At 39.7% G+C, this 12,809-nt stretch overlaps 1 protein-coding gene across 2 annotated transcripts in view; it reads left to right on the top strand.

The window, feature by feature from the left end:
* Positions 1-12,809, top strand: part of HELB (DNA helicase B) — a 34,317-nt gene that overhangs the window by 3,507 nt on the left and 18,001 nt on the right. For both annotated transcript variants that reach the window (XM_004602644.2, XM_055118031.1), the window contains exons 3-7: positions 1,236-1,405; positions 4,626-5,504; positions 8,110-8,287; positions 10,919-11,060; positions 12,416-12,570. In XM_004602644.2, the coding sequence (XP_004602701.2) occupies positions 1,236-1,405; positions 4,626-5,504; positions 8,110-8,287; positions 10,919-11,060; positions 12,416-12,570 (1,524 nt within the window). The remainder of the gene's footprint in view (positions 1-1,235; positions 1,406-4,625; positions 5,505-8,109; positions 8,288-10,918; positions 11,061-12,415; positions 12,571-12,809) is intronic.

A 12,809-nucleotide genomic window follows, 5' to 3' on the forward strand; every position in this document is an offset into this window, starting at 1 on the left:
GGGTGGAGAGTCTCAGTCACATGCTCCTTGTTCTGTTTGTTGCCTGAGGTTGCTGCCAGTATGAGAGCAGATAGGAGTGTCCATGGCAAGGACAATCTCTAGCACCCCTATTACAGCCCATCCAAGCCATAGTCCACGTGCACTACCGAAGAGGCTGCTTGCTGTCTGCAGGCCCTGCGCACTGGCACCTGCGCGGCAGAGAATATGGATAACTTTGTGTTTTTGGAGGAGGTACCCAGTAGTGCTCAGAAGATCTGGGGGGCACAACTAATGATACTTGGCCTGCGAGGGCCCAGATTTGTGAAAGATGTGCAGAGTCTGGACCACCTGTCAGTGCTTGGGACTATTCATTATTACTCAGGAAGTCATTTGGTGCCAGGGATGAAACCCGGGTGGAGTGCACTTGTAGGTACCCTCACCTGCGTACTATCTCCATAGCCCTGGTTAAAATAACTTAAAATGGGTTTATTTTCCAGACTTTCACATATATTGACTATTTCATGTCTTTTACCAAATAAATCTTGCAGTGTATTACTGAATGACTTCAGTGACAATAAACATCCTGATTGCAGAGGAGTGATTATAATGGCTAATTCATTAATGACCTAGGTTTTATATTTAGCTGTGAATTTATATCGAGTCAGAAACTTTTATTCTGATTATATTGCAAACCAAAGGAAATAAAAGACTTAAGTAACAAGCCAGACATCTAAAATGCATATACATTAGGGGCTGGAGAGATAGTACAGAAGGGAGGGCATTTGCCTTGCAATTGATTCAATAGATTGAATAGATTCAATCCCTGACACACCATATGGTTCCTTCAGTACCTTGAGAAGGAGATACTCCTGAATGCAAAGCCAGGAATAACCCCTGAGCATCACTGGGTGTGCCTCCCCCTTTCCCCACATACATTTTAATGTTAAACACAGTTAAAACCAAATTACTATAATGCAACTGTTAAAACTATAAAGCAATCTGGTCTATTTTCCTGGTAGTTATTATAAATGTATGACTTTATCTCATTCATGTGAATGGGGGGAGCACACCCCAGTGCTGAGCGTCCACGCATGGTGGCACTACAGAGCCCAGGCCCCGCCTTCCCAGCCGGCGCCGCCTCGTCCTTGGCCCAAAGGGGAGTTTCCTGAACTGCCGGTGCTGAGAAAGTCTATCAAATCTGTTGTTCCGTGAGCCACTTTGTTTGTTTTGATTTGTTTTTTTCTGCAATGTTTTAGTTCCATTTATACATGTAAGGACAGCTTTGCAATTTCCAAAAATAATGGAATTCCTTCCAATTCTTCTGCCGCGACACTTTAAACGGCTCATAAGCTCAGATGATGGAGCAATGTTGGGAGCGATAGAAGACATTTTAATGACAAATCCATGGAAACTTGGATTTGGCAAAGTAAGTGAGGCATTTGCTTACACTTTAATAGTTTTGGATGAAGGGGAATTTTGACGCTTTCTTTCAAAGGAAAAAAATGTATATGGATTCCAGTGTTGATTCATTTTTATTAGTGTTAGAACTGATTATAAATTTATGACTTTAACTCATATGTAATACACTTATAAAAGAAAAACAAAGTAACACCAAGGATGTTCAAATGATTTATACTGTAAATATATAATCTAATATGAAAGTTCTTTAAAACTATATTTCCATTTGAACCTTGACTTAGGTCTCAAGAAGACACAAGTTCATGTGAGTTTGGCAAGTTCTTATGAATTTGCGTTACTCAAGCATCCCTTCCCTTCCCCTTAAGACCTCCCTCCCCCTCTTTCCCTTTGCCATTTTTGTTTTTTGTTTTTGCTTTTGAACCACACCTGGCAGTGATCAGGAGCTAGTCCTGTTCTGTGCTCAGAAGTGGTCCCTGGCAGTGCTCAGGGTAGCATATGTGCTACTGGGGATTGAACTGAGGTTGACAACATGCAAGGCCTTAGTTGCCTATTTTATATTAAAAAAATTAAAAATCTTCACTATTGATGTATTCGTGATAAAACTAAAAAAATTGGGGCTGGAGTGATAGCACAGCGGGTAGGGCGTTTGCCTTGCACGCGGCCGACCCGGGTTCGATTCCCAGCATCCCATATGGTCCCCTGAGCACCACCAGGGGTAATTCCTGAGTGCAGAGCCAGGAGTGACCCTTGTGCATCTCCAGGTGTGACCCAAAAAGCAAAAAAAAAAAAAAAAAAAAAAAAAAAACTAAAAAAATTGCTCAGTACTATTATTTACAAATGAATCCTTCTCTGTTCTTATCTGAAGAAACTAAAAGAAGTATTAACATGCAAATATAGCTCTTAAATCTTGGCGGTACCTCATTAAAGGTAATTTTACAAATGGAGGCACAGATGAAAATTCTGAAGTAATTCTAGAACCCTCAAAAAATGTTTCTCGGGCTGGAGAGATAGTACAGTGAGTATGGCGTTTCCCTTGCTCACGGTTGACCTAGGTTTGATCCCCAGCGTTCCAGATGGTCCCCCAAACACTGCCAGGAGTAATTCCTGAGTGCAGAGCCAAGATAACCCCTGAACATTGCTGGGTATGACCCAAACAGCAAAAAAAGTAAAAAGAAAAAACGCATCTCCCTCCTTTGTAGCTAGAGCAATACTAGAATAATAAATTTCTTCTGTGTAAAATGACTGTGGTTTCAGTATGCTTTGAAAAATAAGATTCTAGGACATGGGATTATTGTATATATTTATTCAGTAGAGAAGAGCAGTAAAACCGTTAGCAAGTGGAAAAAGCAACTTGAAGCCCCATCGTGTAGCATAGAAACCATTATCTAAGCATAAAGGCTTTGACTGAAGTCTTAGTTTGCTGTGTTTACGAACCTTAGCTCTTTAATTCTTCTTCTTCTTATTTTTTTTTTGTGGGGTGGGTGTCACCCCCAGCTATGCTCAGGGGTTTTCCCTCAGGAATTAGTCCCTTGGGAGACCATGTCGATGCCGGTGACTAAACCGGACTTGACCACATGCAAGGCAAACACCCTACCTGCTATACTATTGCTCCAGCCCCATGTCTTTTGAGTCTTTGCCATGTGCTCTACAAAGGTATCTTAAGCCATGGAAATTTATTGTGGAAGATCTAGGAGGCTGTGAATTAAAAATCCTAGGAGGGTAAGTTTCTGCTGAGATCTCTCACCTTGTGGGTGGGTTGTCTTTCTCCTGTGGCTTTACCTGGGCTCCTTTCTGAGCCTGTCTTCTAATCACTAGACTAATGAAGCCAGTCATGTTGGCTTAGTACCCACCCCAGTGACAAGATTACCGTAATTACCTCTCGAAAGACCCTATCTCCAAATGCAGCCATATTCTGAAGTATTGGAAGTTAGGATTTCAACATACGAATTTTGAGAGGACTTAATTCAGCTCATAAAATACATGGAGGACTCTGGAAAGGGTGATGCCATAAAAAAAAAAAAAATGGAGCTGGACAATGACCATAGTGGATTATAGTGAAGGAAGTTCTGAATCTGTTCTGTAGACTTTGGGCAGAATGTGGACAGGCAGGTAGAAAACCAGCAAGCTAAGCTAAGAAAGACAATCATTTTGTCTTAGTATTCTCTAAGTTCAATGCAAAGCTAATTGAACTTACAGTACATCACATTGCTATGGATCCTGTTTATACAGATTAAACTAAAATTGATTAGCAAATATGTACTATTAACTTTTTCAAAGATGGGGAGGAGTATGTGTATAGAGCTGATGTTATATGCAGAGATCATCCATAAAAGCTTAGTTTAGGGGCTGGAGCAATAGCACAGCAGGTAGGGTGTTTGCCTTGCATGTGGCCAACCTGGGTTTGATTCCCAGCATCCCATATGGTCCCCTGAGCACTGCCAGGAGTGATTCCTGAGTGCAGAGCCAGGAGTAACCCCTGTGTATCACTGGGTGTGACCCAAAAAGCAAAAATAAATAAATAAATAAAAGCTTAATTTAACAGGGATTGAAAGTAAAATTTTTATATACATCAAGCAAATATTATATATATCTTTTTATATGTAGGAAGCAATTATTATATTTTAATATATATCAATCATATGTGTATATATCACATCAAGCAGTAGTATGCAAAGATAAATTCTGGGAGAAATACTAGTTGTATTGAAAGTATTATCTTTGGACGTTAAGGAAAGTCAAGTCATGCAATTCTTTTTTTGTGTGAAAAACTTAATAGTGTTGCTGAAACTATCTTTTAAAACTATGTATGTTACTTTGAGAATCATTTTAATTAAAAATTATATAGATTTTTTCAGGGCTGGAGCAATAGCACAGTGGGTAGGGCATTTGCCTTGCATGCAGCCAACCTGGGTTCGATTCCCAGCATCCCATATGGTCCCCTGAGCACCGCCAGGGGAGATTCCTGAGTGCAAAGCCAGGAGTAACCCCTGTGCATAGCCAGGTGTGACCCAAAAAGAAAAACAAATTATATAGATTTTTGTCCAAATAAAGAAAGTTAATGATGTATTTATTTCTTCTCAGTAGTATTTTTTCCTCCAAATTCAGCTGAAATTAAAATATCTTCTGGGTCTTAGGAATATTAGCAACATATCCATAGTGTAATTCTAATAATAGTCACCATTCATCATTTTTAAAAATAAAGCAACTTGAGTTTTATTTTCTTCAAGATAACCTACAGAGAGTTGCAGCTTCTGCGATGTGAGGCAAGCTGGACAGCATTCTGTCAGTGTGAGGCTCTCCTGGCACTGATGACGAACTTGGAGAAGAATGCCTTAATAATCTATTCTAAGCTGAAGCAGCTCTGCAGAGAACATGGGCACACGTATGTTGAGGTAGAAGAGTTAACATCTCTGTTGTCGGATCTCATGTTTGTCCCTGACGCTTGGGAGTCTCTGAAGTTTATGAAGGATATTGGTGTCGTGACATGTGAGAAGAACTGTGTCTTTCTTTCTGACCTGTACGAGGCCGAAAGAGGCATCGCCTGGTCAATTGGTGACCTGATGAGAAGGCCTCCGTGGCATTTGCGTGTCGATGTTAAGAAGGTGCTTGCTTCTCTTCACGCCACAAAACCGGAGAGTGCAGGGAGTATTGATACCCTGAATGAGAATAAGCCCAGTGAAACAGGACTAGAGGACTCGGTGCACGACCAGGACACACAGGGCAGCTGGGACCATCTTTGGGATAATGTGGAGAATGAAGTTACTGCAGAAATACGTGAAGTGCCATTGGATCCGGATCAGGTGACTGCGCTGGAAATGATTTGCTCTAAGGCCGTGACGGTCATAAGTGGCAAAGGTGGTTGTGGGAAGACCACAATTGTTAGCCGTCTTTTTAAGCATATAGAGCAGTTGGAAGAAAGAGAAGTAGAAAAAGCTTGTAAAGATTTTGAGCAGGACCAGGATGTGCCAGCAGAGTGGATGACTGTCACCGAGGAAAGTCTGCTGAAGACAGACAGGGCCATAGAAGTTTTACTTACAGCACCTACGGGGAAGGCTGCTGGTTTACTGAGACAGAAAACAGGTTTACACGCCTACACGCTGTGTCAGGTAAAAGCTCTCTGGTTTTTCTACAGTTGAAAACATTCACCTTAAAGAACTAGGAGCAGTGGTGGAGGAATATTGGTACCTTGGTGATGTTTAAGTAGCAGTAACATCATATGCTTAAAGCTTACAGTACTAGTACTATTGCAAGTAATTTAATTAAAAGAAAAAGAAATATTTATCTTCTTTTTAAAATGTTTTATTAAATCACCTTGAAATACAAAGTTACAAAGTCATCCATGACTGAGTTTCAGTCCTTTAAGTTTCAAGCACCCATTCCTTTACTTGCGTTCAACAGCCTCCACCTATGTGTCCACTTTCCCACCTGCCCTCCAGCCTGCCTTATGACGATACATATTTTTTAAATTTTCCTTTTAGGCATTGTGGTTTGCAGTACTGTTACTGAGAGCATATTGTGTAAATCACTTCTCTCCTTTCAGCACCCAGTTCTTGCCCAGAGTGGTCACTTCCCACTGTCCTTGTCATAGTGATCCCTTCTCTGACGTAACCCCCCTACCCTCACTGTTGCAAGCTTCCTTCTGAGGACCAGTCCTCCTGGCTTTGATTCTGTTGTCTTCGGGTATTATTCTGCTATGTTTCTTCATAACCCACGCATGAGTATGATCATTCTATGTCTGTCCCTCTCCCTCTCATTTCACTCAGCATGATACTCTCTAGATCTGTCCAAATTTTATGACTTCATTTAAGAAACATCGTAAAGACAAAATTACTTTAAGTTTTGATGGTTCCCCCCAACAGAAGTACTGTGATCCATAATACTGTTAACGATGGTTTATGCATACTTAAGTTCCATCTCAGAGTTCCTGCTTCCCTTCACCAGTGTCCAAAGACCCTTCACACACACCCATCTTGGGTTAGTGACCAAGGACACTTAGCTGTAAGGCTACTTTGGATTAGTCTCCATGACACGGGTGGAGCAAGCCTTGAATTGGAGCATTATAAGCACTGAAAAGTAAGAGGCATTTCTATGATAACTTACTGGATATATAGAATAGAGGAAATGGTGAGTCAAATGTTCTCTTGAGAGACAAGGCCACTCAGAGAAATAGAAGTTTGCTGAAGGGAATTGGTGCATTTGTGTGAGAAATATGAAGGATTTTTATTTAACAAACATGTTGAATCCAGGTTCAGTAGAAAAAGTATGGTACCATTTAAAACTTTGTCCAGAATATCAGTGTTAATATCAGAAATATGGAAGGATATGCAACAAAATAGTATTCTTTGATTATAATTTTATACATAATTTTTCTCCATCTAAAAATATGTATATATATATACATTATTACTGTAGTTTAGGCAACTGGTTTTCAATATTGTTGACATTTATGGTTTTGATGTACAGGTACCACACTTGACCATCACCAGTGACCTAATGCTGCTTCTGGTCCACCACTTTATTCTCCCCTCCCCTTCCCATCTCTATTTTTGAAGTAGCAAATACTATTACATCTACTAAAAATGGTTTTATTTTCGTTTTGTTTTTGGTGGTGGTAGTAGTAGGTTTTAAATGTTTGGAAGAGACTTAAGGAAACTAGAAAAAGAGTAGTAAATGTTGGAAAGGCATAAGGTTGGAAAGGCAGCCCTTCGTTTTTAGAATGGAGTGTTGTAGGTTGGAGGGTCAGGATCTTAAGTGATTGGGCTTTCTTACAGGCCAAGAGAAGGTTTTTTTGGGAATGAAAAAAAATAGGAAATTTTTTCTGGTCTGACATGGTAGGAGTCATGTTGAAGACTTTGCAATGTGGTAGTGCTGAGTGTGTTAAGCTTATTACCTGGCACACACTCAGTCCTCATTAGGAAGGACTGTTTAGTGATTTGATCTATTTTTATTATCTTTAGATTTATTTGCTACATCTTTTCTGTGTATTCATCCATTAATTCTTGTGTTCTCTGTTTTCTTTAAAAAATTTCTTTTAAAACATTGCTTATTCTAGTTTGGGTGACATGCTTAAGAGAGCGTTGACTCTGTTTTGATGTACATAGCTACCTCTACCCCACTGAAATGCCCCAGACCCCCGACTGCCATTAGACCATTATATTATCCCCAGTCTGCTCCTCATTCCTAGCACCCCCTGCCCCGCATCCCCAATCCCCCTCCATCCTTGGCATTCTCATTTCTGTAATCCAAGGGTCTGCCATCCTTTGATACCTCCATTCCTTTGTCTTGTTACTTTGAATACCAAAGGTAAGTGAGAACAGTCAATATTTGTCCTTCTCCCTCTGACTTACTTCATGTAAGATAATATTATCTAGTTCCATCCACATTGCAGGGAACTGCATGGTTTCATCTTTTCTTATGGCTGCATAGAATTTCATTGCATACATATACTACCACTTCTGTATCCATTTTTCTCTCACTGGACATTTGGATGGTTTCCATATCCTGGTTTCTATATTCTAAGCACTGCAATGAACATAGGTGTATGTATATCTTTTTGGATTTTTTTTTTTGGGGGGGGCATGTTTTTTGTTTCTTTAGCTTTCTACCTACATCTGTTCCTCTCTCTCATTTAGTAGTTTTGATTAAAAATGCATGTTGTTAATTCTCTAAATATATTTTATCACCTGAATTTAGAAATGTCATTTTTTGTAGGTCAATTATAGCTTCTATTTATGGAAGAAAAAACAGGAGACCAATAATAGCCCATGGAAATTTGCTTCTGTTAGAGTTCTGGTTATGGATGAAGGGAGTTTGGTGTCTGTAAGAATCTTCAAGTCGGTTTTAAATTTATTGTGTGAACACTCCAAACTTTCTAAGCTTATTATCCTTGGTAAGTTGAAATATTGTTCTACAGTGAAATTCAAAGTACAATGATTAGCCAGTCGGTTTTGCCATTTTTCTGACTTTGTGTCCTTTTCCTAAGGTGAGTTGCCATTTTGCACAGCCCACATTCAGGCTCTGAGTTCAGGCTGTTCCTTTTATTGGCTTGACAAGGTCTTTGCTTTGGCCATTATCAACTTGTCAGGGATGTGAATAAAATACTTCAGGGTTAGTGCTAATCACCCAAGTGATGACTATTAAAATAGTGAAAATGTCACCGATCCAGAGTAAATCAGCATATAGACTCTTGGAAAATAGTATTTTTTTTAATTGGATTTATAGGTCACTTAAAAGTATTTTATGATTTTAAGATGTTTTTCAAGGTCTAATTTGGGTTATTACCAAATTTAACCTTGCAAACCTCTTAAGTCCTTTCAAATTCTGACAATGTACAGTTAGAGGAATAATAGTTATCTGTAAACTATAAGATTTCATGAAAGCGTAGAATTGTAATATGAGAATCAAATTGTATATAGTTTTTTTTAGGTATTTGAGGGTATTTTCTGAGCAGTTAATTCCAAATGGCTTAAGGGTTTCTCAATTTCTACTCAGTAAATATTTACCTTCTCTTTAAATTTGTTAAAATAAAAAAAGATTTTTAGTAGAGTACAACATTATTTTTGCCTTTCTGGAATTTATCAGTTATGCAATGTACTTGATACACACACATTATATATACAGGTATTCCTCCCAGCTCTGCACTCAGGGATCATTCTTGGTGAGGTCGGAGGGTGTGGGGGTGGGCGCGGGGAACCATGTGGAGTGCCAGGTGTGAGTTTAAGCGTGGGTGCATTCAGTAGTGGAGAACATTCCCCCAGCTGCCAAACAAAGGAAGGAGTGACAGAATGGAACGGGGCCAAAGGCTGATTGGTAACCAGTGACCATTCATTCAAGTCTCACAGCTTTAGTTACATACAAATCATGAAAGGTAGGGTGCACATAGGTGTGGCTGAACATTCACTGTATCACTGTCATTGCATTGTTCATTGATTTGCGTGAGTGGGCACCAGTAATGTCTCCATTCGTCCTAGGCCTGAGATTTTAGCAGCTTCTCTTTACTCGTCCTTCCCAATAGTGCAGCATTGGAGGTTCTTTCAGGGTCAGGGGAATGAGACCCATCATTGTTACTGGTTTTGGCATATGAATGTGCCATAGGGAGCTTGTCAGGCTCTCCCATGCGGGCAGGAAACTCTCGGTAGCTTGCCAGGTTCTCCGAGAGGGAGAACTGGGCTATAAGATGTCACTTCCGGGAGCTTGGTTTTATAGTCTCTAGATGTTGGTCATTGATGGGATTACACAGGAGAAGTTCTTTTAGGAGATTATTTCAAGGACAGAAATCTCATCTGAGATCCACTCAAGGGCAGAATTCCATCTAAGGGCCTATTGCTTTTTCCTTTTCTTAGCTAGTAATCCAGTTAATCACATTAAATTTACTTCTGACTAATATTTCTAGTCGTTTTGTATGAACACGGTAAGAGATACATTAAGCTTATTAAAGGGTGACTCTTCCTGGGGACATCTCGCTATATATACCAGTCTTCAGGCCTGGTTAGTCTTCCCTAACCCCAGCAGAGTCCTTGTTCAGTTACTTCTTTATGGGTCATGACAGAGTTTGTTCCATGACCATGTTCTTAATTTTTCATACTTTTTATGGCACTTGGTTTGTCCCTTTTCAATGCCAGGGTAGCTTGCGGCTTGCCCTGGGTCCATCCAGGTCCTTAGCTTGGACCCTCCTTTTGGGGGTGTTAGTTACTAAGGGCAACTTGAGGCTTAAGTCAAGTAAATTGATGGATGTCCAGGAGTAAATATTATTCAGAGTCAATTAACTCCCATCTTAGCATTAACTGTCTCCCTGTGTCTATGCAAAAATGACATTCCTCTAAAATAAACTATACAAAGGACATAAAGGAAAGAGAAAAGCAGTATTTCACTTATATACACCAAATCCAGAGCCCTCAGAAGAATTGAGTTTTACAAGTTACAGGTTTGATTTGGGGATAAGTGATTAACAGAAAGGGGGAAAGAGCACTAAGGAGAGGTTAAAGATAAACTCAGAGGATTGGGAGTGCTTGATGGAATTGATTGTGCCTTAGGAGCACTATGATGGGAGTAACTCAATAAAACTAAACTTTCTGGGAGGAGCAAGGACAAGCCAATGTTATCAAATACCAGGGATTGAACCTGGGTCTGCTGGGTGCAAGGCAAACACCCCAACCACAACCATTATATCACTTCAGCTCTTAATCTCTTTTTTTTTTCCCTTTGGCTTTTTCGCCACACCTGGCTCAGGGGTTATGCCTGACTCGGATCAGGGATTATTTCTGGCTGTGCTCAGAGCTCTATACATAGTACCTGGGATGGAACTCAGATTGCCCACATGCAAGGCCTATGTACTGTACCATCGCTCCCGCCTCCATTGACCTGGATATTCTTAAGTAATTTTCAAGGAAGACTTTTGGAGCTTTTTTCTCAGTTAGAGCAAATCTTTATAATATGTATTGGTACAGCGAAATATAAAATTCATTTCTAAATTTCAGGATCCCAGATGTCAAAACTTTTTCTCTTTTTCCTTTCCTATTAGGTGATGTTAGACAGTTACCCAGCATTGAACCTGGGAATCTGCTGAAAGATCTTTTTGAGATTCTTAATCCAAGACATTGTGCGGTTGAATTAAAGACAAACCACAGAGCAGAATCTGAGCTAATTGTGGACAATGCTACAAGGTATTTGCACTTTCTATTATATTAGAAATAAAAGGTGAAAAATGTTAATCCGCTTTGAGTTAAGTAGTTGGTGCAGTCCATTTGCTGTGCCCTTTCAGCAAACTTGTCATTCTGATGTAAACTTTTTGCCTCTTCATTAGAAAAAAACCAAATTAATTTTTTCATTGCATGTGTAACACAAATTATTGAAATTTGAAAATATCTAATAATATATATCTGAATTAGAGTTATATTAAATTTTGAGACAGATTTGGAATTGAGTTCATTAGAAATCAAGGAAGGGGGATGGGGCAATAGTACAGCAGGTAAGGCACTTGCCTTGCATGCTGAAACCCTGGGTTGTGTCCCCCATGCATCTCCAGGAATAATTCCTGAGGGCAGAGTCAGGAGTTACTACTCCTAAGCATTGCCTGGTGTGATCCAAAAACAAACAAACAAAAAAAATCAAGGGAGAACAAGGGAGAAAGTTTCCTCTAAATTTTGTAAAGGAGTCTGAAGCAAAAAAAAGTAAATTTATTTTTGAAACGGAGAGAATAAAGTGTTTTATACCTTGGTGAATCCATATGAATATGGATTCCTTAACTATCTTTATGGCCCACATGTATGTTTCTTTGTTTTGTTTTGTTTGGGGGGGTGCTCGGAGTGGTGGGAAAGCACCCCCAGTGGTGCTCAGAGCTTGACTTCTGGCTCTGCAATCAGAGATCATTCTGGCAGAACTCGGAACCATATGGGTGCTGGAAATTGATCCCATGTTGTCCACATACAAGGCAAGCTCCCTACTTTTTGTACTATCTCTCCAGCCCCTATTTTATCTAACTTGCTAGTCTTGGAACATCCAGATCCTAAGAAGGATGAGAAGGGAGTGAGAGCAAAGAGAAGATGTGGATACTCTCACCTTAGAGAGATGAAACCCAAAGAAGAAAGAAGATAGAGAAGAAGTGGGGAGAAGAAGTATGATATGAAAGCATAAGGCCCAACAAGTCTTGATTAGTTGAACGGAACTGAATATAGAACCAACTGGCCTAGATTTGCCTTCTTGCTCTCCTGCTTTTAAACTATTACAGTTGACTAAGCCTCATGTTGCTCACCTGTGAAATGAGGCTAACATCTTCCTGGATAAATTCTATCTGGTTTTGGCACTTTTAATTTATTAACAATATGAGTCTGATTTAATACGTGTAGTGTGGGCTTTGATAGTTCTATTTTAAATCTTATTTATGATTTTGAAATACATATGTGGGTTGCTTTTTTGCCCTGTTATCTATTAATTAATACCATTGTAATGGCATTACTGATCCCATCGGAAGATGCATTTTAAGATACTAATGTCCTTGGTGTTTTACTTTAACTTTCAGAATTTCAAGACGCCAGTTTCCAAAATTTGATGCTGAGCTGACTATTTCTGATAATCCAACATTCCCTGTCTCAATCCAAGATAAAACATTTATTTTTGTTAGACTTCCGGACGAGGATGCCGGTTCTCAACCGTCTAACAGTAATCATCGCTCTCGTAAGTATGAGCTTCCATGATAATGTAATCTGAAACACAACTGTTTCAGATGTGTTCTATAGTTCTCAGCTGACTAGTTGTAGCTTTATTTGATGATAAGGTAAATATTGGTATAGGAATATTAGGCACTTTGTTTCTAGGCCGCAGCTGGTGGTGCTCCGGGATTACTCTTAGCTCTGCACGCAGGGCCTGGGAAACTACTGAGGCAAATGCACTACCCATTGTACTGTCTCTCCAGT

The sequence above is a fragment of the Sorex araneus genome, chromosome 10 (assembly GCF_027595985.1).
Source record: "Sorex araneus isolate mSorAra2 chromosome 10, mSorAra2.pri, whole genome shotgun sequence".
NCBI classification, from domain to species: Eukaryota; Metazoa; Chordata; class Mammalia; order Eulipotyphla; family Soricidae; genus Sorex; species Sorex araneus.